General features: G+C 40.9%; 2 protein-coding genes across 2 annotated transcripts; one reads left to right on the forward strand and one right to left on the reverse strand.

Annotated features, from left to right (window-relative positions):
- Positions 1–9,560: 9,560 nt before the first annotated feature.
- Positions 9,561–14,625, reverse strand: LOC117527803. The gene is made up of 4 exons (XM_034190300.1): positions 14,472–14,625; positions 12,730–13,407; positions 11,421–11,522; positions 9,561–11,145 (listed from the first exon to the last, which is right to left on the reverse strand). The coding sequence occupies exons 2-4, from the start codon at positions 13,366–13,368 to the stop codon at positions 10,201–10,203; spliced, it is 1,686 nt and encodes a 561-aa protein (XP_034046191.1). The 5' UTR covers positions 13,369–13,407; positions 14,472–14,625; the 3' UTR covers positions 9,561–10,200.
- A 12-nt stretch (positions 14,626–14,637) lies between these two features.
- LOC117527804 (RNA-binding protein with serine-rich domain 1-like) lies at positions 14,638–22,392 on the forward strand. The gene is made up of 7 exons (XM_034190301.1): positions 14,638–14,711; positions 16,140–16,283; positions 16,393–16,572; positions 19,625–19,733; positions 21,440–21,593; positions 21,677–21,818; positions 21,924–22,392. Coding segments are annotated over exons 1-7 (837 nt in total). The 5' UTR covers positions 14,638–14,709; the 3' UTR covers positions 22,030–22,392.
- Positions 22,393–24,203: the final 1,811 nt, after the last annotated feature.

Here is a 24,203-nt window from a genome sequence, read left to right on the forward strand (position 1 = left end):
GCTCCCGTTGGTGTTCTTCTAACCGATTGTCCAACCGTATAACCAAATCGATAAGCTCAGCCAAATCCCGCGGTTCCTCCTTAGCCACCAGGTGCTCCTTCAGGACCGACGACAGTCCGTTTATGAAGGCGGCGCGGAGCGCAGTCATATTCCAGCCGGATCTTGCAGCCATGATGCGGAAGTTGACTGCATATTCGGCTGCGCTCCGGCGCCCCTGTCTCAATGACAGCAGCACGGTAGACGCGGTTTCGCCTTTGTTAGGGTGATCAAAAACAGTTCTGAGCTCCCTCACAAACCCAGTATAAGAGGCAAGGAGCCGTGAACTTTGTTCCCAAAGCGCTGTAGCCCAAGCGCGTGCCTCACTTCGAAGCAAATTAATCACGTAAGCCACCTTGCTGGCATCAGACGTGTACATCACGGGATGCTGTGCAAAGACGAGCGAACACTGCATAAGAAAGTCCACGCACGTCTCCACACAACCTCCGTACGGCTCTGGGGGGCTTATGTATGCTTCAGGGGATGGTGGGGGGGGTCGTTGAATGACCAGTGGAATGTCTGTATTCGGCACCGGGTCGGCAGGAGGAGGAGCTGCAGCAGCGCCCTGAGCGCGCGCTTCCACCTGTGTGGTGAGAGCCTCCATCCTGCGATTAAGGATGATGTGTTGCTCGGTCATCAGGTGCATCCGAGCGGTAAAGGCGGTGAGGATGTGCTGCAACCCACCAATCACGCCTCCAGCCAACGCCTGTGCACCCTGCTCTTCCATTGGCTGTCCAACAGATGGTTGACGCCCCTCGGGATCCATGACGTTGGCCGAGATATCCTGTTGGGGAAAGTGTAGTGACACAGACCCACAACAGGGGGCACAAATGAACGGTCAATAGATGAGCCAAAAGGTAACAATTTAATGTTGTGAATGTGCACAACGAATATACAGACAATCTCAGAATCTGATAGCAGTCAATCCACAAAAGGGACGTGTGGGCAGGCTCGAGGATAGAAGACGTCTGTCCTGAGAAGAGCCAGAATCACACGATTTCCACCGCCACAGAACCCGGTGAATACTGGAGCCGCCAAGTCCCGAATTCCCAGGTGATCACCGTCCCCGACTGTCGGATCTGGTACTGCTGGCGAGGAGCACAAACAGTGAGACATGGGTGTGTGCACACCCAGTAACAAAAACAGTCAGAAGGTGGAAAGTCACCTCCACCTCTAATACACACTCGTGCAGCTCCTGTCAAACACTTATCTGGTTGGGGTGTGAAGCGAAGCTGTCGCGGATTACGCCAACCTCACTGATAAGGCACTCCACAGGAAAGCAGCTGCAAAATGAATTCAGACTAGGACACAGTTAGTTTCTGGCTGAGGATATTACCTTCACAGGTAGATGATATCTTGGCAACGAGGTGGAGATGACGTCCAGTCTTTATGGAGTGAGATGATGAAGTGTAGATGGGTGACAGCTGTCAAGAGATAATGAGTGACAGCTGTCACCCCTGGCTGTGTCCGTGGCGGCAGCGCCCTCTCGTGCCTGAAGCCCGCACTTCAGGCAGGGCGCCCTCTGGTGGTGGGCCAGCAGTACCTCCTCTTCTGGCGGCCCACACAACAGAGTGAGCCAGACCCCCCCACCCAGAGAACAAATGAATAGCTGTGCTCCCCCCTACACCGACACACATACACACAATTTCGACATCTTCGTCTGTTTCTTTTTATTCTTTTACACGTTAAGCACATTTTAAAATATATTTATGTGTTTTTAAGGAGCTGTCTACACTTTAAACATATTTTTAAAGAACTTTCTATTCTTTCACACATTTTACACCCTTTTCAAACATTTTAAACGTGTTTTAAAGAACTTTTTATTTTTCTGTTTTTGCCTTTTGTCATATTTTAAACATCTTTTTTTTTTTTTACATTTAAACATGTCAAACATCTCTGTGTGTTTTTAAACGTCTTTGACATAACTAACATATTTTAATATAAATATTATTAATTAAATGTTTACACATATTTAGTCTCAGATCTAGTTTCACCTAGTTTAATGTGAGCAATGAGTCTCGGTCTTTGACGCACACAAGTGCAAATGAAGATCGTCCTGTAATTTATTGTTTGGTTGCACCTCACTGGTGGATTTACGCACTAAAAATGTTTCCATTTTTAGCCAACAATGTTTTCTTTTTCCATTTTCCCCCTTCTTCTTTTGTTGGTTAACAGTGTTTAGTAATTTTCTTTGCGTCTCTCCCCGCCGAAGAACTCTGGTGCCCTCACAGTTTGAAAACCACTGCACTAGGGCATTTGATCTTGTATATTTTCAATCATTTCAAAGCATGAAGAAATCCCTTTGCTTTTGGTTCTGGTGACAGTATTTGCTGAAAAAATCTGAGCAGATTTTCTACATTCCTTTGCTCCACTCTTGAGAAAATACCACAAACATTATCTCCTTCTCTGTCAATAGCTTTTGCTTTTTATTTTTTCAAAAGAATGGTAAATGAACTGCATTTACATGGGGCGTTTCCATCTGAATCAGAAGCTCAAAGCACTTTACAATGATGCCTCACTTCTCACATACAGTGAGGAAAATAAGTATTTGAACACCCTGCGATTTTGCAAGTTCTCCCACTTGGAAATCATGGAGGGGTCTGAAATTTTCATCTTAGGTGCGTGTCCACTGTGAGAGACATAATCTAAAAAAAATCCGGAAATCACAATGTATGATTTTTTAAATAATTTATTTGTATGTTACTGCTGCAAATAAGTATTTGAATACCTGTGAAAATCAGTGTTAATATTTGGTACAGTAGCCTTTGTTCGCAATTGCAGAGGTCAAACGTTTCCTGTAGTTTTTCACCAGGTTTGCACACACTGCAGCAGGGATTTTGGTCCACTCCTCCATACAGATCTTCTCTAGATCTTTCAGGTTTAGAGTTTCAGCTCCCTCCAAAGATTTTCTATTGAGTTCAGGTCTGGAGACTGGCCAGGCCACTCCAAGACCTTGAAATGCTTCTTATGGAGCCCCTCTTTAGTTGCCCTGGCTGTGTGTTTGGGGTTATTGTCATGCTGGAGGACCCAGCCATGACCCATCTTCAATGCTCTTACTGAGGGAAGGAGGTTGTTTGTCAAAATCTCGCAATACATGACCCCATCCATCCTCCCTTCAATACAGTGCAGTCGTCCTGTCCCCTTTGCAGAAGAGCACCCCCAGAGTATGATGTGTCCACCCCCATGCTTCACGGTTGGGATGGTTTTCTTGGGGTTGTTCTCATCCTCTAAACATGATAAGTGGAGTTGATTCCAAAAAGCTCTATTCTGGTCTCATCTGACCACATAACCTTCTCCCATGCCTCCTCTGGATCATCCAGATGGTCACTGGTGAACTTCAAATGGGCCTGGACATGTGCTGGCTTGAGCAGGGGGACCTTGCTGCCCTGCAGGATTTTAAACCATGACAGCATCATGTGTTACTAATGTAATCTTTGTGACTGTGGTCCCAGCTCTCTTCAGGTCATTGACCAGGTCCTCCTGTGTAGTTCTGAGCTTTCTCAGAATCATCCTTACCCCACAAAGTGAGATCTTGCATGGAATCCCAGACCAAGGGAGATTGACAGTCATCTTGTGTTTCTTCCACTTTCTAATAAATAATCATAACAGTTGTTGTCTTCTACCAAGCTGCTTGCCTGTTGTCCTGTAGTCCATCCCAGCATTGTACAGGTCTACAGTTTTGTCCCTGGTGTCCTTAGACAGCTCTTTGGTCTTGGCTATGATGGACAGGTTGGAGTGTGATTGACTGAGTGTGTGAACAAGTTCAAACAGGTGCAATTACAGGTAAAGAGTGCACAATAAGAGGGCTTCTTAAAGAAAAATTTCACAGGTCTGTGTGAGCCAGACTTCTTGCTGGTTGGTTGGTGCTCAAATACTTATTTGCAGCAGTAACATATAAATAAATTATATATAAAAAAAATCATACATTGTCATTTCTGGATTTTTTTTAGATTATGTCTCTCACAGTGGACATGCACCCAAGATGAAAATTTCAGACCCCTCCATGATTTCTAAGTGGGAGAACTTGCAAAATTGCAGGGTGTTCAAATACTTATTTTCCTCACTGTATACAGTACACACCCACTGATGTCAGGGTGCTGCCATATGGCGCTCGTGACACAAAGAACTTAATGAGCATTGAAAACAGGGAACTACTGACTATGTGAAATTTTGCCTTGATAATGTGGTAGCTAAGAAGGATGTCATCATCTTCCCAATAACAAGCTCTATATAACTAAAGAAATCAAATAGTGTATAAATAGGAAAAAGCAAGCATTTCGTAATAAAGACAGAGTAAGTCTGATAGAAATTCAAAAGGAACTGAAACAACTCTTAATTAAAGCAAGAGAACGATACAAATAATGGAACAAAGCCTCTTATCTTCAAATACTAAAAAACTGGGACACAATGAAACTAGCTGCTAATATGAATCCTACAAAAAAGCAAATTATTACCTTGGAGGAACAGCAAAGATCAAATGAGTTGAATGATTTCTATTTGAGATTTGACAAAGATAACTTTTCTCAGGAGTGTGATGGAGTGATGCAGTCACTACCAGAAATCAGTACCACCGACTGGCTGGAAGTGGATCCACCTAGTGTCCAGTGTCTTCTCCGTACTGTGAAAACTGGTAAATCCACTGGCCCTGATGGACTGCCGGCTTTTCTGCTCAAAAGCTGTGCAGAGGAACTGACACCAGCATGGTGTCCTATATTTCAGCATTCATTAGACACCAATACTGTCCCAGCTCTATGGAAGAGGTCTATTATAATACCAGTGCCCAAAAAGCCCTGTGCTACAGAAAACAATGACTTTCGCCCTGTAGCCTTGACCCCAATTATTGCCAAATGTTTTGAAAGATTTGTTTTGTCACTGCTTAAAACAGAAGTACAGCCCATGTTAGAAGCATGTCAGTTTGCCTATAAGCATGAGCGTAGCACTGAGGATGCCATTCTATGCATGTTGCACCTTGTTTCTAAGCATCTGGAAAGCACAAAAACTTATGTTCGCACTTTATTTATTGATTTTAGCTCAGCCCACCTACTTTTTAGGAAATTGAAGGACATGAATGTTAATGTAATTCTTATAAAATAGTTTTATTCTTTTTTAACTAACCGCACACAGCAAGTGAAACTTAATCAGACATTATCAGATATCAAACACTGTATACTTTTTATACCAATACTTTTTACAATTTATACTAATGACTGCAGGAAAGTACACCCCAATAATTTTATTTTTAAATTTGCAGATGGCACAGCAATTGTGAGCCTCTTGCATAAGGACATGGACCCTTTTGTCTGCTACAATGAGATTGACACCTTTATTAAGTGATGTGACAAAAACCATCGATTTTAAATGTGTCAAAAACACAAGAGATGGTTTTTGACCCAAGGCAAGTGACAACACACAAGCCAGTAGTCATTTCAGACCAAACTATAAATCAGGTGGCAACATATAAATATCTCGGGGTCCATACCGATAATTTGCTAAACTGGAAATCACACTTTGATAATTTGTGCAACAAACTGCAGCAAAGAATGTATTTTCTGAGACGACAGGCTTTATGGTGTTAGCAATCAGATCAGGCTTATCTTTTACAAAGCTATCGTAGACAGCCTAATTAGATATGGAATCACTGCCTGGTTTGGTAACCTTACAGTTCAACTTAAAAATAGGTTGTCTAACATGCACTAAACAGCAATGAAAATAATTGGTATGAAAAAATATGAGTCCATTAAGAAGCTGTATAACCAGTCAGTTATGACGCAGGCAACAATAATCTGCTCAGACTCCACTCACTCACTGTCCTCAGAGTATGAACTTCTCCCTTCAGGAAGAAGATTTCGTATACCAAAGTGTAAAACAAATCATCTCAAATTATCATTTGTTCCAGTTTCTATCAAACTGCTAAATAATGCTAAATAATAAATAATGCAAGTAACTCGTGCAATAGAACAACGTGCAATAAACTTCAGCACTTGGCACTAGCATCTGGCACTTTTCTCAGCACTTTAAATAGTTGAATGTCTGTGTTGTCATTATAATGTATTTCCTGATTTTAGTCTAGATTTTAATTCTTGTGTTTTATGTGATTTGTGTCGTTTTGTAAATTGTTCTTTGCCCTGTGAAGCAATAATGTAGTGCAACACCTAAGACAAACCTCCCTAATGGGACAATAAAGTTGACCTTGACCTGCACCTTGTCTGTGGTCCTGAATGAAATTTTATCTAATATTAAAATAAAATAAAATAGAAAATTCACAACTGTAATTTATGCTTGTCAAGACAAATTGTTGTCCGTCCGTACGGTAACACCTTCCACGTCATACAACTTTATAACCATAAAACTCTCAAAATCTAAATTTTCATACATTAACACTGAGAGGTCAAATATCTGTCTGTCAAAAAGTTATGTATTTCTGACATTTATAAATGCCCCCCTCCCCCACCTTTTTTAAAACTGAAGTTTAGGTTTCAAGTAGGGTATGTACAGAAGCCCTGAAAAGCTCACATCACCTGCTAGATGGTGACAACAGTTACTCAAATGTATGGCAAGGTCTTGTGTTTAGTCATTTTAGAAGTTATGTTTTGGTGAAAATGAAATAGGCTGACAGCCAAAAATCAACTTATGGTTGTGTCCTTTGCTACTATGGAAAAAATTACTTGTATTAAATTGTAGCATGAAACCTATCAATGAATAAGAAGCCTTTGTCAGAATCATGAAAATTAAAGATATAATGCAATGCTAAAATACCCTCACCCTTGTGCGCGTTGTCTTCTTTAGAATTTGCAGTTAATTGGTATCCCAGTGCAAACTATATATATATATTTGAATAAATATAAAATTATAGATTTACTGTTCATTAATTATTAAGATCCTTTTGTCTTATATACAATTCGTACATGTTCAATCAAGCCCCTCTATTTTGTCACGAGTAATTTCACAAGGACCACAATGGAAATAAATGTTTATGCTTTACTGTGTTATCACCTCTGTATCTTTATATTGATGTTGCAGAATAAACTCAATCAATTATAAACATTTAATTTACCTTTTAACGGCATCTGCAGGAGGGCATGCGTGTGTGCATACATGAGCTTTTGAAAAGAGCGGAAGTTACCTTTGACCGCATGTGATGCGCTTGCTCGCTGACATCTGTGAGATGCCTGGTAAATCGATGCAGAGGTGTTATCAGGTTACACAAACAGCATTTTCAGTTTTAGAAGTGTTTATTTCTCACTAGTTTTTACATAATATATGAGAAACATGTTAGAGTTACACAGAAATGCAGCAGTTTGGGAGTGGATTCCGCCATGTTGACTTAGCAGCCAGAGACCAGCCAGTGGTGTCACAGTGCCTCTCTACTCTAATTGGCTGTCACCCCCCAACCCCCCCCCCCCCCCCCCCCCAACCAAAAAAAAAAAGAAAAAAAAAAGATTTACATGATTCATAGCATAAAAATCGGAAACACAATGCAAACTTTTTACCACTTAAAATAGATCGTTAGCCATCTTTGGACTTGTCCAAGGTCTGTGTCCCAAGAATGTTCCCTGTGAATTTGGAACACCTTGGCAGTAATAGGCCTGGACTTATGCTGAGCACAGACAGACGGAAAGATGGACACAAAGCCTTCACAATACCTGATGGCCATATTTTGATGGCCTTCAGGTAATAAAAAAAAAAAAAACAGATGATCTCAGGAAACAATAACTTTATTTGTAACCTTTCCTGGATAAATACAATAGTCCTACCCACTGCTGAGGTGACATTCAGATAAACTTGGGAATACTTAATTTCTGGAACTGTGGACTTTCAGTCACCTTGGCTGCACCCAGTACTGTCAGACTGTGCAATTTCATACATAGCTTGGCAATTTTAAATTAGAATTTTATATTTTCATTATTATCTCTGTTTGCGAAGTTGAGCGGAACTTATATTTTCACCCCTGTTTGTTTATTAAGAGCCTGGAGCCCACAATATTTCAAAATCATTATGAATCGTTATATCTAGGGCCAAAATTGTTATATTGTTATAAAAGTTTTAGAGAGGATTCATATCCCGATAGCCAAGAACTGATTCTATTTTCAAGGTCATAGATCAAAGTCAGGAAAAATAATGGAAAAAAATCCCTATCCTTCAACATTGAATGAATTTTCAAAAATTCATAACTCTGTCAAAAAAAAGATATATGTAGGATGGTCTCCTTTACCGACTGACAAAGTTTGATCCGGATCTGATCTGGACGACACATTTTGTGGCCATTGAAAACCCCATTTAATGTCTATTTTACATCTTAATCAAACATGCCCCAATCACACTCATATTTGAAAGTGAGGTGCAAACTGGCACTCACTATCGCCTGACAAAGTTTTATCTGGATCTGATCTGGATTGTTGATTTTGTTGACATTTGAACTTAATATTGAAAAGCCCATTTGGTGTACATTTTGCATTATATCTCAACCACAAGTTCCTCAATCACTCATGTTTCTGTTATGGATTTATCTACACCACCAAAATTGGATGTAGGTTCCAATATTATGCCTGTGTGTCTGTCTTCCAGTTATCAGTCAGAAACCAAGTGCCAAAAAGCCATGGCAAATTGTGCATAGCAGAGATAACCAATGTTCTGTGAAAATGATCCCAAAAAAGAATTCAGAAACCAAATAAGTTGAAGCCCCGCCCCCACATACAAAAAACAATAAAAACACCTGATAATACCACACAAAAACTTAAGTGCATGAACTAAATACATACTCCTGACTTTGATCACATATAATTTAGCTTATGAAAAGCCACTTCAAACAGGACCTTCACCTTGAAAATGTTTTCCAAGGTAAAATTTTGTGGTATTGGAAAGCAGTATTGGCGCTCTATGAGTGTGGTGCTCTAGACTTTTGTCTGTTTGTGAACAGCCTATAACCCACAATTTTTCATGTATATAGTTATGATTTTTTTTAAACAGAGGATTCATATATTGATAGGCAAGAAGTGATTAAATTTTCAAGGTCATAGGTCGAACTCAGGAAATCTTGGACAACTGTAAAGATTGCATGAATTTTCAAAAATTCATAACCCTGTCAAAAAACACTGTATTTCTCTCATATTTGAGGATGTTATGCAGTATGGTATCCTTTATTGACTGACAAAGTTTGATCTGGATCTGATCCGGATTACAGATTTTTTGGCCATTTAACATTGAAAACCCCATTTAATGTATATTTTACATTATATCTTAATCAAACGTGCCCCAATCACTTTCATATTTGAAAGTGAGGTCCAGACTGGCACTCACTATTGCCTCACAAGGTTTGATCCTGATCTGATGTGGATTGTGGATTTTGAGGACATTTGAATATTGAAAAGCCCATTTCATGTACATTTCGCATTATATCTCAAACAAAAGTGCCTCAATCACTCTCATTTGTGACAATAAGGTGCAAACTGGCACTCTGAATGAATAGACTAAGTATGATCCACATCTGATCTGTAAAGCAGATTTAGTGGATATTTTAACATTGAAAAGCCCCTTTGATCTATACTTTGTATTATATTTTATCTTGTGAAAATCCACCTCTAACAGGACTTTGACCTTGAAATTTTTTTCCAAGACAAAAATTTATGGAATTGGAGTGTGCTCGAGTTTTTATTTTACTTTGTTAGTAAAAATAGAATTGGATGAACACACAAAATTTAGCCTGGTTTGGGATCAGTTTTGCCTTTTTTTAAATAATAAATTTTGACAAAACCAATCCACATACAGAAATCAGAGTGCAGCAGTTTTTGAACAGCTTTGGGGCTAGAAAACCATCATCAACTGAATCATACAAATCATGGGATCAACTATGATCACCACTTCAGACACAGTTTTGTTTTTTGTTTTTACAGAAATTACAAAAAGAAACTTTTTTAAACTACAGAAATTCTATAAATTGCAGAATAATTGGCACCCATAGCTATGCTTAAAAGAGGTCCCAGCAACATTAATATCAAATCCCTATTCTTATATACAACTGCAAAAACTAATGTAAGAAATGCTACAGATTAGTAAATACTGTGACGCATACAACTACAGCAAAAAGACTCTTAAAGGGGAAAAAATATCAATGAATCAAAGCCCTTATGGTCCAACCCACCACAGACACAAAGGAGAATGTGGATCCTAAGGACCTTCCACTTTGATAATATTGGCCTGCTGATCCTGTGGAGAGTGGTTCGATTCCATTGCTGGTTGCATGGAGGCACTGCAGTCCTGCAGAGTTCCCCCTGGACAGCTGTTTGGAAACTCACAAGATTTACTCTCTGATCTTCTGAATGTCTGAGAATGTGTGGTGTTATACGTGGAAGCATAGGGTTGTGCATAGGTCACCATCAGGGTTTGAGTGCTTTGCTGTGGGTATGCAGTTACATAAGGTTGTTTCTGAGGGGGCGTATAAGACAGCGGGAGGCTGTCTGCATTGCTACAAGCCGGGAATCCATTCATGTTTGGGCTCAATCCCGGCAGTTTGAAGGTCTGTATAGGTTCCATATTGTCTAAGGAGTTGTAAGCTGGCTGGTTTTGGTTACAGTGAGTGTAGGTGCTTTGATTATAGCTGAACGTTTCTTGGTTGAAGGATGTAGACGGAGAAGCAGCCGGCAAAGATGAAGGCGATGGGGTTTTGTTGTGCTGCTGACGAACACTGCTGCAACATCCCTGTTTGGAGGCAAGACTCTGTAGAGTACTGAGGATCTGTCTTTGAATGTGCGTCTGCTGTGCCTGCTCCCTCTCCAGGCGGCACTGTTGTTCCATCAGCATCTTCACCGCAAGGGTCAAGCTGCGCACCTCAGAACCCAGAGTTTCAATCTGATCAGGCAGACCATCTCTCCTGCTGGCATCCTGAACTACTTGCTGTGGGCTCGGGTTCCCCTCCGAATGAGCAGCACCATGACCAGGGTTGTGCAGATGGATTACAGTGGCCCCTGGAGCTGTTGAAGGATCTGGTGACCTGTTTGGAAGTCGGATGCCAACCCGAAGAGGAGGGTGAATGGAACGAAGAGACAGACCTGGTCTCTGCGACAAAAAACGTCGTGGGGCAGATCCGCCGGCTGGCTGATCCTCCATGACAGTCTAAGAAAGATTGAAAACTAATATGTTTTCATAATGCACTCTAATGCTGCACTATCAGATTCTGACAGAATTCTGAAATTACTTCAAGATGCCAATTTTCAACCAATTCCAAAACATTCTGAAACTGGTTGATTCAAAGCTTACTCAAAGGTTCAAATGTACCTTCTACACATTACCACAAACTACAGCTTAGATGTGATCATGCCTTTACACATGGATAGCAATGTGTTCACCAATTTGGAGCAATAACAACTTTTGTTGTGCTCTTTTCTCACCTTTTCATTGGTCAGATTGTAGGAATCAGGCTGTTGTGTCACTGCAGTTCTCACATTAGGGCCTTGAATACTGGATTGATCTCTCCTTGGCAATGATGCCACCTGGTGGAAGTTCCCAGATAAATTATACATTAAGTGTCTGACAGAAGAACTTAATCCTATTCTCAACTTTTGAAGTCTAGCAGAACCCAAGTGAATTGTTTCACCAACTATTTTGCCAAACAAAATATAATGTGATCGTGATTCTACATAATATTCAAGTGAACATTTCTGCTCGGTTTGTGGTTTTTCTTAAAAATGGGTACCATATGTTTGATTACACCAAACTCTAAAGATATCACAGAATTTATGACCATATAGCAGTGCTCCGATGAACCAAAAAATAAATAAATAAATTGCCCCCCCTATAAAAATTGGTCCGCCCTGCCTTCACTGTGCATCCGAGTCTGACTCTCTACACCCAAAGCGATCAAAGGGAACCATCAGACAACAAATTAAAACCTCTTAAATCATTCTAAAGTCAATTTTAAGCAGAAACAAGGCGATAATCGGTGAATCGTTACTGACGCTCCGAAATGACGTAGGTGCTGTAGCACATCAGACTCAGATGTGCTGCTGTGGTGTTCTGATCGCTCCCCCATCTTTTATTATGAAATAATGCTGAATTTATGTGGAAATGATTGTGGTACAAAAGCTTCAGATATCTTTCGCTGAGACAGATGATGACTGGAGTGCAGTTTGAAGCAGAAACAAGGTGATAATCGGTGAATTGCTGCTGACGCTCAAAAATAACTCATGCACAGTGAAGGTAGGGCGGATTGATTTTTACGGGGGGACCATTCGGTCGGCATGTGAAGATCATGACAAAACACACAATGATGGAATATCCGGTTTATCATGGACTGTCTTGGACCCTCTTTCAAGGGGTGGCCAATAATGTGCCATGAAGGGTCAAGACAATACAGGTTTTTCTTGCTACCGATCATCTCAGCAGGTGATTTTACTGATTACCAGGTTCATGGGAGAAGCTCATCAGCCAGTCCACCTGCTGAGGTGATTGGCTGCAAGGAAAACCAGAAATGTCTTGGCTCTTGTTACCCACCCCTGCAAGGTTTTCCAAGGTGTGGACACGGGTTCAACCTGTGACCTGGGATGGATCTCCACTAGATGAGAATGGACTTCAATACAGAGTAAATACAGATAAAGAAATGTATAACAAATTATGTAACCTTCTATTATTATAAACCAGAATACAATGCCAACATACTATAGGTGACACATGAGAAAGAATGTCTGTCTGTGTAATCACCTTCATTCTGTGTGATAAAGCTTTATCCAATAGCCTCTTACGAGCTGCCAGTATGGGATTGGTGGCTGGAGACGGTGTGACTCGTCTCCTCATAAATGCTCCAGATGATGTCCCTGTGGATGACACATTCTCTCTCTCTGTTCTTCTTACATTGGACTGGAGGCCTCTTTGTTGGCTGCTTTGTGCAAGAGATGTAACACTAATGATTTGGATGTCATTTTCATCCTTATCTCCCTCAAGTGTCTGCTCTGGCTGACCACCTCCAGAGCCAGAAGCCTGTGTGCTAGTCTCTGAATTTGTCTGTTTGGGAAAATCTGCAGCTGCTGAAAATCCAGCATGCTGAGATGATGTCCCACGTAGCAGGTTTTGCAGATGAATGTTACTCCATCCTTCCTGAGCTCCTGCATGGCTTTCCCCAGGCCTGGCCTGCACTTGTGCAGTGGATGCAATGCTTCCAGCTTCTACGGGTCTGACTCTTCCAGGTGGCCTTCCATGAAACTCCCTCAAGAAGAGGTAGATTGCTTGGGCAGACACTTTGATATTCTCCAGCTCCAACACAGCCTTGATCTTACGGAAACTCAGACCAGCTTTCCGCAGCTCCACCACTTTGCATTTGGCTGCTTCATCTAGTCGGCCCATTGTGTCTCAGTCCACAACTGTGTTTTCTGAATTGTTATTCTGTAAACAAGTTCAAGAAACAAAACATCTTCAAAGTGCTATCGGTATGCAGCCATATCGAGAATACAAGATTCTATTGGTACATTGCCATATTAATTATCCTTTAGGGTTATGGCTAATGTTTTGGTTGAGGTTACTGTTTATCACATAACCATTCATATGTGGCATGGATGAAAACTTTCATATTTGACTCACCACAGAGGGTAACATACTATGGCATAAGCAGTAGGGCAAGAGACATTGGAGACAATGGCCCAGGTTTGAATCCCAGTCATGTTCAGTTTTTTTTTCTACTTCAATTATAAAATGCATATATGAGAATCATCATAACCATACATAATTGCAAATATTATGGAACAAGAGAAACTAGTAGCAAAGGGTGTGGGCCAAGCAGTTGGGTGCACTTGTTTCCAGTGTGGAAGGTTTATGGTTGAAGGCCCCCCTGCCCATTCTCCATGTAATGTGGAAGTGCGTCAGGAAGGGCATCAGTCGTAACTTGTGCCAAATCAACATGCAGGTCCACGACAGGCGCAAAACTAAAGGAAAATACTTTTGGAAACAGAGAAACTGGTTTAGATTGTCACTTCAAAAAGGTTGTGTAGGCCCAAGGGATTAAAAAAAGAAAAAGGTAGGCTCATTATCATGTGACCTAGATTGACCAATCAGAAGAACGAATAAAATTATGTATTACTTATTTGGCTACCTAGGGATAGCCTTTTGGAAAAAAAAACACAATACTAACGCCATTGCTGCAATTATCTCTACAGCTAGTACTACTTTCTATCCGAGGAATTATTTTATTCATACAGATTTGATTAAATATTGTGATGACACCAATTTGGTTCATCTGCATTAATTTCTCATTCTCTCTCTCTCTCTCTCTATATATATAGATGTATGTACTTGAATTTATAATTTTGACGAGGACTGCAAAAACAAATGTTTAGCGGTTTCGGTTTATCTTTGACTTCGAGATTATCAATATACTAAGTTAAGTAGAAGTTTAGCTAGCGTTAGCATTATCAAGACGGTGATAACAGCACTACTATAAAAAAATCAGTTACCTTACGAAACCTCCTCGTTTCGCAGGAAAATCTATTGGATCTTACGATTCAGCCACATACTTTCGTGTATCATGTGAGCTTTCGTCATTGTATAGCCACAATATTTATTTATTTATTTCCTCTTTTCGCAAATCCAACATAAACAAAAAAGTGGCGCTCAGCTACATGACGTCTTCCGGTACGTGACGTCATTAGCAAGCGACTTCCCTTCTCACGGGTTTGCCCCAGACGTGAAGAAATGTAAGTTTGTCTGATTTCCGGGCCATTTTTGAAGTTATTCAAAGGAAAGGAAGCAGTTTGACGCTAGTAACAGTTTTACTTTGTAAAGAGGCGATTTGTTGATCTACAGTAGCCTCTGTGGCTTCGTTTTTCGTAGAACCGAAGAAATTAATGGCGCCGAATGTTTGTGTTCATTAGCTATCGCGTTTAGCATTTTGAAGCTGAACTGCTTGGTTAAAGCCGTTTGGAAAATTGCTTTTTTTTTTCTCGTTTTTTTGTACTTCAACGATCCTAAAATTACGGATCAAATTCTTCATACAGTCGGGTCCTTAAATATTTGGACAGTTACTGTTTTTGTTATTTTCCCTGTACACACCACTCCAGTGGACCTGCCGGCTTTAATTCAAGGGGTTTACATAAATCTATTAACCATTTAGGAATTAGCCGACTTTTACAATCCATTTTCTGGGGCTATTGAAAAACAAAACAATCCACATGACCTTGATTAATTTGATTGTCAAATAAATTGACTGGCAAATATTTTTTATATTATATATTTATTAATTGTTTGGAGTGGGGAAAAGGCTATTTTTTTTTCTATTTCAGCTTCTCAAATGTGAGGATTTTTGTTCGATGATAATAATAACCAAGGGCCCCTTTTTGGTGGCAACTCATAGTCTGAGACTCACTAAAATATTAAATGTTAAAATATAGCATCAGACTTGAAAACCCCCATAAGTATCCTTTCTATGAGCTATTTTAAGGATCTTGACTTTGGCTGAGGAAAGTCCAAGGCTAAAGTTGTGTATAAACTAGTTGCAGCCCAAATAGCCTAAAGGTTTTTTTTGTCATGGTTTTCTTTTTAATTTGTCAATGTATATTCTGTGGCTGTGAAACCTCTCTTCAGTCAAATGATGCAAAAAGGAAAAGGTGAAAATTTTACCAACATCGAAAGTACATTCTCCTTGAGGAGAATGTTAACGTCCACTCCCCTTGGTTTGTGCTCTGACATGCACTGTCAACTGTGGGATCTTCTTTTGTAGACAGTTGTGTGCCTGTCAAAATCATGTGCAATCAACTGAATTTATCCCAAGTGGACTCCAGTTAAGATGTAGAAACATCTCAAGAATGGTTCATGAAATCAGAGATTAACTAAGGATTAATTCATTATTCCAACCATTTTAAATTCAGATTGGTTGGATGATTTGTCACCCAATTGTTGCACCAGCAACAATACAGATTCTGCTTCATTTATTTATTTTTTTTATTTGTTGAGTCTTAATAGATATTGACAGGATGTTTCTTCTGCATCTTACTATTTTCTACTTTCAAGGATCGTGTACCCTTTAATGTAATGTGCGTCACCGGATCTATGTATGAGTGTGCATATTTTTTGCCCCCCTATACTTTCATTATGTCAAACTAACAACATTTTCCCTGTGACCTTAGGGCGCCATCCCTCACAAAGCGAAAGGAGGATGACAAAACAAAAGACAGAGCCAAGGAAAAGACTGCTACCAAGGAAGGAGACAAGGAAAGAGGAAGGGAGAAAGCAAGGAAGCGTCGCAGTGCTTCAACTGGCAGCAGCAGCAGGTTTTTGACTATCCCGTTAAAAAAAATGTTTGATACAATCAGTCTGTATATTATTTCTAACTTGGACTATTTTTTTCCTTTTGTTTTTTTATTCTTTGACTGGGTCCAGATCTAGTTCTTCTGGAAGCAGCAGCTCGGGTTCTAGCTCAGGATCTTCAAGTGGATCGAGTTCCTCTGGTTCCAGCCGCTCTGGTTCTTCCAGCTCTCATTCTTCATCCTCTTCCAGCTCCTCTGGGTCCCCCAGCCCCAGCCGTAGACGCCATGACAACCGTCGGCGCTCGCGTTCAGCGTTAGTCACTACATCTCTTGCGACTGCACATTCTTTATGAGCTACGAGCCATAGTTAATTGGTGCATTGCTAAAGTCAGCACATCACATTAGGTCATGGAGTGTTGAGTAGTTTCTTAAGGGCCCCTTCACACATAACACGATTGAAGCCGACTAGCGCACGAAGGTGGAATTGCATGTCAGTTGGGAAAAATCGGAACTGCCTCTAATGCCTCGTACACCTGTCGCTCCAACTCTTTGCCCACACCAGCGGCCAAAAGACAGAGAGTGCCCATTCGATCCCTCTTGCGGCAGATGTCAGCCAAATTCCAGGTGACACACACGAACATCCAACACCGCTTGCTGGAGACTTTGGAAATGTGTGGCCATTCGCGTTGTCAGCACAAGACCACTTTCGAGCCAGCTGTAGAATTTGTCTAAGTGCCCCCAAGACTGTGGAGTTGCCAAGCAAAACACGTGGTGTGCCAAAGTGTCGGCTCCCCCCTCAACACGTACAGTGTGTGTGTATTGTGCATGTGCCACCCCCCACTCCCAAAAATATGGATGCATGTGTTTGCGTACCTCCAAAAATACGCCGTAACAGACGCTGTTTTGTCAGTTATTATGGTGAAAATTAAAGACTTCCTCTTCATCTACATCGGCTAATTTCTCTCTTTTTTAAAAATATGTTTATCTCCTTGTTGATTTTAGGCATCTTACGCTCCTGCTATAGGACAGCGATGGTAGCTCAGTGGTAAATTTTCTGTCTAGTAATCAGAGCTTTTGTAAACAACAGTGACACAATGTGGTGCAATATGTTCTAGCTGCTTGTACTTTGTTCGTGCACGAAACCGTTGCCGGTGTGTCATGCACACCTGTGCGACCGTACATTCCTCACTACAGCAGGTGGAATGTTTCGTGGTTCCCCATTTCATATTTGGTTCGCGAATTATCTTCCGGTTTCTGCGTCTTTCGTGTTACAGTGAGGAAAATAAATATTTGAACACCCTGCGGTTTTGCAAGTTCTCCCGCTTAGAAATCATGGAGGGGTCTGAAATTTTCATCTTAGGTGCATGTCCTCTGTGAGAGACATAATCTAAAAAGAAAAATCCGGAAATCACAATGTATGTTTTTTTTTTTAAATAATTTATTTGTATGTTACTGCTGCAAATAAGTATTTGAACACCTGTGAAAATCAATGTTAATATTTGGTACAGTAGCCTTTGTTTGCAATTACAGAGGTCTAATGTTTCCTGTAGTTTTTCACCAGGTTTGCACACACTGCAGCAGGGATTTTGGTCCACTCATCCATAGAGATCTTCTGCAAATCTTTCAGGTTTGGAGTTCAGCTCCCTCCAAAGATTTTCTATTGAGTTCAGGTCTGGAGACTGGCCAGGCCACTGCAGGACCTTGAAATGCTTCTTACGGAGCCCCTCCTTAGTTGCCCTGGCTGTGTGTTTTAGAGTCATTGTCATGCTGGAAGACCCAGCCATGACCCATCTTCAATGCTCTTACTGAGGGAAGGAGGTTGGTTGCCAAAATCTCAATACATGACCCCATCCATCCTCCCTTCAATATGGTCTAGTCGTCCTGTCCCCTTTGCAGAAGAGCACCCCCAGAGTATGATGTTTCCACCCCCATGCTTCACGGTTGGGATGGTTTTCTTGGGGTTGTTCTCATCCTCTAAACATGGTAAGTGGAGTTGATTCCAAAAAGCTCTATTCTGGTCTCATCTGTCCACATGAGCTTCTCCGATGCCTCCTCTGGATCATCCAGATGGTCACTGGTGAACTTCAAACGGGCCTGGACATGTGCTGGCTTGAGCAGGGGGACCTTGCTGCCCTGCAGGATTTTAAACCATGACAGCATCATGTGTTACTAATGTAATCTTTGTGACTGTGGTCCCAGCTCTCTTCAGGTCATTGGCCAGGTCCTCCTGTGTAGTTCTGAGCTTTCTCAGAATCATGCTTACCCCACAAAGTGAGATCTTGCATGGAATCCCAGACCAAGGGAGATTGACAGTCATCTTGTGTTTCTTCCACTTTCTAATAAATAATCATAACAGTTGTTGTCTTCTACCAAGCTGCTTGCCTGTTGTCCTGTAGTCCATCCCAGCCTTGTGCAGGTCTACAGTTTTGTCCTTGGTGTCCTTAGACAGCTCTGGTCTTGGCTATGGTGGACAGGTTGGAGTGTGATTGATTGAGTGCGTGAACAGGTGTCTTTTATACGGGTAACAAGTTCAAACAGGTGCAGTTAATACAGGTAAAGATTATAGAATAAGAGGGCTTTTTAAAGAAAAATTAACAGGTCTGTGTGAGCCAGAATTTTTGCTGGTTGGTAGGTGTTCAAATACTTAATTTGCAGCAGTAACATAAAAATAAACTATTAAAAAACATACATTGTGATTTCTGGATTTTTCTTTTTTGATTATGTCTCTCACAGTGGACATGCACCTAAGATGAAAATTTCAGACCCCTCCATGATTTCCAAGTGTGAGAACTTGCAAAATCGCAGGGTGTTCAAATACTTATTTTCCTCACTGTATGTGTGAAGGGGCCCTAAAGCAGTGACAGTGTCTTAGGATTGGGGCAAAATTTTGATGGCGCTCTAACAAGCTGTATCACAACTGGAATCTGCTTGGTCAGAAAACAAATGCTCCAGAATGAATCAGTCTTTGTGAAGCTGATGTCTGATCATCTGGAAAATATCTGTCAATCCAGTATGATCTGTTGGTTCAGCTGGGGGCAGCCCCATCGGAAGAGAAGTGCTGTAGTTCTGAGGTGTTTTTCCAATCAGCATCTCAGGCATTTAAACTGCTGTGAACCTTTTCATTTGAGTTAAACTCCCTCATTTATCCTCCCACCACCACACCTTACACTCTGTGTAACCACATATGTATCAAAATAATTCCAAATGGGGGGTGAGGTACAATTCAGTGCCAGTAAAATACTTAATTGTCTTGGCACTGCTTGTACTGGCCATTGTGCTTCCATGAGAATAAACTCCTGGGTGTGATATTTCCTGTAGTTTAAATGAATATGTAGGTGACACAGGATTTTGCTATGATCTTGCAGGTCCAAAACACAAAAGAAGAACGAAGATAATAAGGAGAGAAAGAAAAGGAGCCCAAGTCCCAAACCGACTAGAATTTACTTGGGTCGGCTAACCAGGAATGTTACAAAGGTCAGTTCAGAATTGGACAGTTGTCTGCTTCATAAAATGCAGCATGAAACTTCAGTGGTATGTGTGCTTGGCGTATAAAACTTAACATATTTTATGGAGTGTAAGTCGTCGTTTTTTATGAGTTCTGAAGGTCCTGTTACTTGTATAACCAAAAAAAAAAAAAAGTCACATTCATTCATGATGGTGACTGTCAGGCCGTGTGTGTATTTAATTGAATTTTCAGAAAATGTAGAATATATTAATGTAGTGCATCCAGGAATTATTCACAGCACTTTTTCCACGTTTTTTTTTTATGTTACAGCCTCATTCCAAAATGGATGAAATTAATTTTTTTCCCTCAAACCTCTACACACAATACCCCATAATGACAATGTGAAAACATTTTTTATGAGATTTTTTTGCAAATTTATAAAAAATAAGAAATTGCACTAAAAAGTAATATGTATATAAGTGTTCACAGCCATTGCCATGAAGCTCAAAATTGAGCTCAGGTGCATCCCATTTCCACTCATCATCCTTGACCTGTTTCTACATCTTAATTGGAGTCCACCTGGGGTAAATTCAGTTGATTGGAAATGATTTGGTAATGCACACACCTGTCTACATATAAGGTCCCACAGTTGACAGTGCATGTTAGCAAGCATGAAGTCAAAACAATTGTCTGTTGACCTCTGAGACAGTATTGTCTCGAGGCTCAAATCTGGGGAAGGGTACAGAAACATTTCTGCTGCTTTGAAGGTCCCAACGAGCACAGCAGACACTATCATCTGTAAATAGAATTTCCGATCCACCAGGACTCTTCCTAGAGCTGGCCGCCCGTCTAAACTGAGCGATTGGGGAAGAAAGGCCTTAGTCAGGGAGGTGACTAAGAACCGGATGGTCACTCTGTCAGAGCTCCAGCGTTCCTCTGGAAAGAGGAGAACCCTCCATGATGACAACCATCTCTGCAACAATCCACCACTCACACCTGTATGGAAGAGTGGCCAGACAGAAGCCATTCCTTAGTAGAAGACACATGGCAGGCCACCTGGAAGGCACCTGAAGGACTCTGACCATGACAAACAAAATTCTCTGGTCTGATGAGACAAAGATTAAACTGTTTGGCGTCAATGCCAGGCACCATCCCTACAGTGAAGCGTGGGGGCAGTATCATGATGTGGGGATGTTTTTCGGTGGCAGGAGCTAGTCAGGATTGAGGGAAAGATGAATGCAGCAATGTACAGAGACATCCTGGATGAAAACCTGCTCCAGAGCACTCTTGACCTCAGACTGGGGCAACAGTTCATCTTTAAGCAGGACAGTGACCCTAAGCACACAGCCAAGATATCAAAGGAGTGGCTTCTGGACAACTCTGTGAATGTCCTTGAGTGGCCCAGACCTGAATCCAATTGATCATCTCTGGAGCGATTTGAAAACAGCTGTGCACCGACACTCCCCATCCAGACGGATGGTATTTACTTAATTTTGGAGTAAGGCTGCAACATAATAAAATGTGGAAAAAGTGAAGTACTGTGAATACATTTTGGATGTACTGTGTGTGTGTGTTATATCACCTAGCCCTACTGCTAGTGTTTAGTACAGTATGTTTTCATGTTGGCGGTACATTTGCAGTCTGGGCACAGTTCTGTGATGTAAGGACTGTACCGTTCTGTAAATGACCAAATATTTAACTTATGTTCATGAAAGTTCTTGTCTTTGGTGCACAGGAACATATCCAGGAGATCTTTTCCACATACGGGAAAATCAAAACAGTCGACATGCCAATGTGCAGATTCCAGCCGCATTTATCGATGTGCTCTGCGTACGTGGTGTATGAGACTCCCGAGGAGGCACAAAAGGCCGTCAAATACATGGATGGAGGTGCAGCAGCTTATTTGATTTAGTTGTACCTCACACACTCACTACAGGGTTTATTATTTCTTTAACAAATTTGTTTTGAACAGGTCAGATTGACGGACAGGAAATAACCGTATCCGCTGTTCTGGCTCAGCGAGTTCGTCGTCCTCCCCGTAGACTCACACCTCCACGCAGAATGCTCCCGCCACCACCGATGTGGCGTCGCAGCCCGCCCCGTATGAGAAGAAGGTCGGCCTCTGAACCTCATTTGCCTTAGTTCAGGTTTCTTCTTTGTCTTCCTGATACCTTTATTTGTATTTAATTCTTTAATCTTGTGTAATGTGCCTTTTGAAGGTCGCGCTCCCCGAGGAGACGGTCCCCACCACGTCGCCGCTCTCGCTCCAGATCCCCTGGCCGCAGACGCCACCGTTCTCGCTCCAGTTCCAACTCTTCCAGATAGATAGATCCTGCGTTCCAACACTGAGATGTCTTTTAAATTTTCTGCCTCTGGATCTGCTCAAAAGCCTACTTTCTGGTACCTAAACTGGCCAGAAACAAATCCAACTGTGTTGTAGCCAAGTGTAACATCTGCCCAACTGTAGAAAGGAGACATGTCTTTGTACAGTGTGTTGAGTTTTCTTCATATTTTGTAGAGCTGACTTGATCATTAAAAGCTGATGTAGTGTTTTTTGTGTTTCAGATTAAATTTGTGCTCTGTTAACATCTCATGCATTATTTTATGTGCTGACCTTTTGGCTATTTTGAAAATGCACAAACTAGTTATTTGCATGGCTTTCATACCAATAAACAAACAAAAACACCACTACAGTCTGCATATTATCGCATGTCTTCAGAACCACTGGTATATGTAGTCTTAATTTTGGTGTCAAATTATTTGTTACATCTGGATTTATATCATTGCTAATAACTGAACACTTCATTAGAATTGCATTGGTAATGAAGAAAATAAAATTTGCTTATGATACTGATGACATCAGATGTCAGTGACCTCTGACATTACAACCCCTGGCAAAAATTATGGAATCACCGGCCTCGGAGGATGTTCATTCAGTTGTTTAATTTTGTAGAAAAAAAGCAGATCACAGACATGACACAAAACTAAAGTCATTTCAAATGGCAACTTTCTGGCTTAAACACTATAAGAAATCAGGAAAAAAATTGTGGCAGTCAGTAACGGTTACTTTTTTAGACCACGCAGAGGGAAACAAATATGGAATCACTCAATTCTGAGCTGAGGAAAAAATTATGGAATCATGAAAAACAACGCTCCAACACATCACTAGTATTTTGTTGCACCACCTCTGGTTTTTATAACAGCTTGCAGTCTCTGAGGCATGGACATAATGAGTGACAAACAACTCTTCATCTATCTGGCTCCAACTTTCTCTCATTGCTGTTGCCAGATCAGCTTTGCAGGTTGGAGCCTTGTCATGGACCATTTTCTTCAACTTCCACCAAAGATTTTCCAATTGGATTAAGATCCGGACTATTTGCAGGCCACGACATTGACCCTATGTGTCTTTTTGCAAGGAATGTTTTCACAGTTTTTGCTCTATGGCAAGATGCATTATCATCTTGAAAAATGATTTCATCATCCTCAAACATCCTTTCAATTGATGGGATAAGAAAAGTGTCCAAAATATCAACGTAAACTTGTGCATTTATTGATGATGTAATGACAGCCATCTCCCCAGTGCCTTTACCTGACATGCAGCCCCATATCATCAATGACTGTGGAAATTTACATGTTCTCTTCAGGCAGTCATCTTTATAAATCTCATTGGAACGGCACCAAACAAAAGTTCCAGCATCATCACCTTGCCCAATGCAGATTTGAGATTCATCACTGAATATGACTTTCATCCAGTCATCCACAGTCCACGATTGCTTTTCCTTAGACCATTGTAACCTTGTTTTTTTCTGTTTAGGTGTTAATGATGGCTTTCATTTAGCTTTTCTGTATGTAAATCCCATTTCCTTTAGGCGGTTTCTTACAGTTCGGTCACAGACGTTGACTCCAGTTTCCTCCCATTCGTTCCTCATTTGTTTTGTTGTGCATTTTCGATTTTTGAGACATATTTCTTTAAGTTTTCTGTCTTGACGCTTTGATGTCTTCCTTGGTCTACCAGTATGTTTGCCTTTAACAACCTTCCCATGTTGTTTGTATTTGGTCCAGAGTTTATACACAGCTGACTGTGAACAACCAACATCTTTTGCAACATTGTGTGATGATTTACTCTCTTTTAAGAGTTTGATAATCCTCTCCTTTGTTTCAATTGACATCTCTCGTGTTGGAGCCATGATTCATGTCAGTCCACTTGGCTCTCCAGCTACACTACAGCTCTCCAAGGTGTGATCACTCCTTTTTAGATGCAGACTAACGAGCAGATCTGATTTGATGCAGGTGTAAGTTTTGGGGATGAAAATTTACAGGGTGATTCCATAATTTATTCCTCAGAACTGAGTGAGTCCATATTTTTTCCCTCTGCTTGGTCTAAAAAAGTAACTGTTAGACTGCCACAATTATTTTTTCTGATTTCTTATAGTGTTTCTTAAAGCCAGAAAGTTGCCATTTGAAATGACTTTAGTTTTGTGTCATGTCTGTGATCTGCT

Source organism: Thalassophryne amazonica, chromosome 16 (genome assembly GCF_902500255.1).
Source record: "Thalassophryne amazonica chromosome 16, fThaAma1.1, whole genome shotgun sequence".
Lineage (NCBI taxonomy): Eukaryota > Metazoa > Chordata > Actinopteri > Batrachoidiformes > Batrachoididae > Thalassophryne > Thalassophryne amazonica.

Excerpts from the sequence above, each read along its gene's own strand:
- LOC117527803 (XM_034190300.1), bottom strand. The coding sequence starts at position 13,368 with ATGGGCCGACTAGATGAAGCAGCCAAATGCAAAGTGGTGGAGCTGCGG. Across the intron at positions 11,523-12,729 it reads CTTTATCACACAGAATGAAG|GTGGCATCATTGCCAAGGAG; the intron begins GTGATTACACAG and ends AACTTCCACCAG. Across the intron at positions 11,146-11,420 it reads ACAATCTGACCAATGAAAAG|ACTGTCATGGAGGATCAGCC; the intron begins GTGAGAAAAGAG and ends AATCTTTCTTAG.
- LOC117527804 (XM_034190301.1), top strand. Across the intron at positions 16,573-19,624 it reads CGTCGGCGCTCGCGTTCAGC|GTCCAAAACACAAAAGAAGA; the intron begins GTTAGTCACTAC and ends ATGATCTTGCAG. Across the intron at positions 21,819-21,923 it reads CCGCCCCGTATGAGAAGAAG|GTCGCGCTCCCCGAGGAGAC; the intron begins GTCGGCCTCTGA and ends TGCCTTTTGAAG.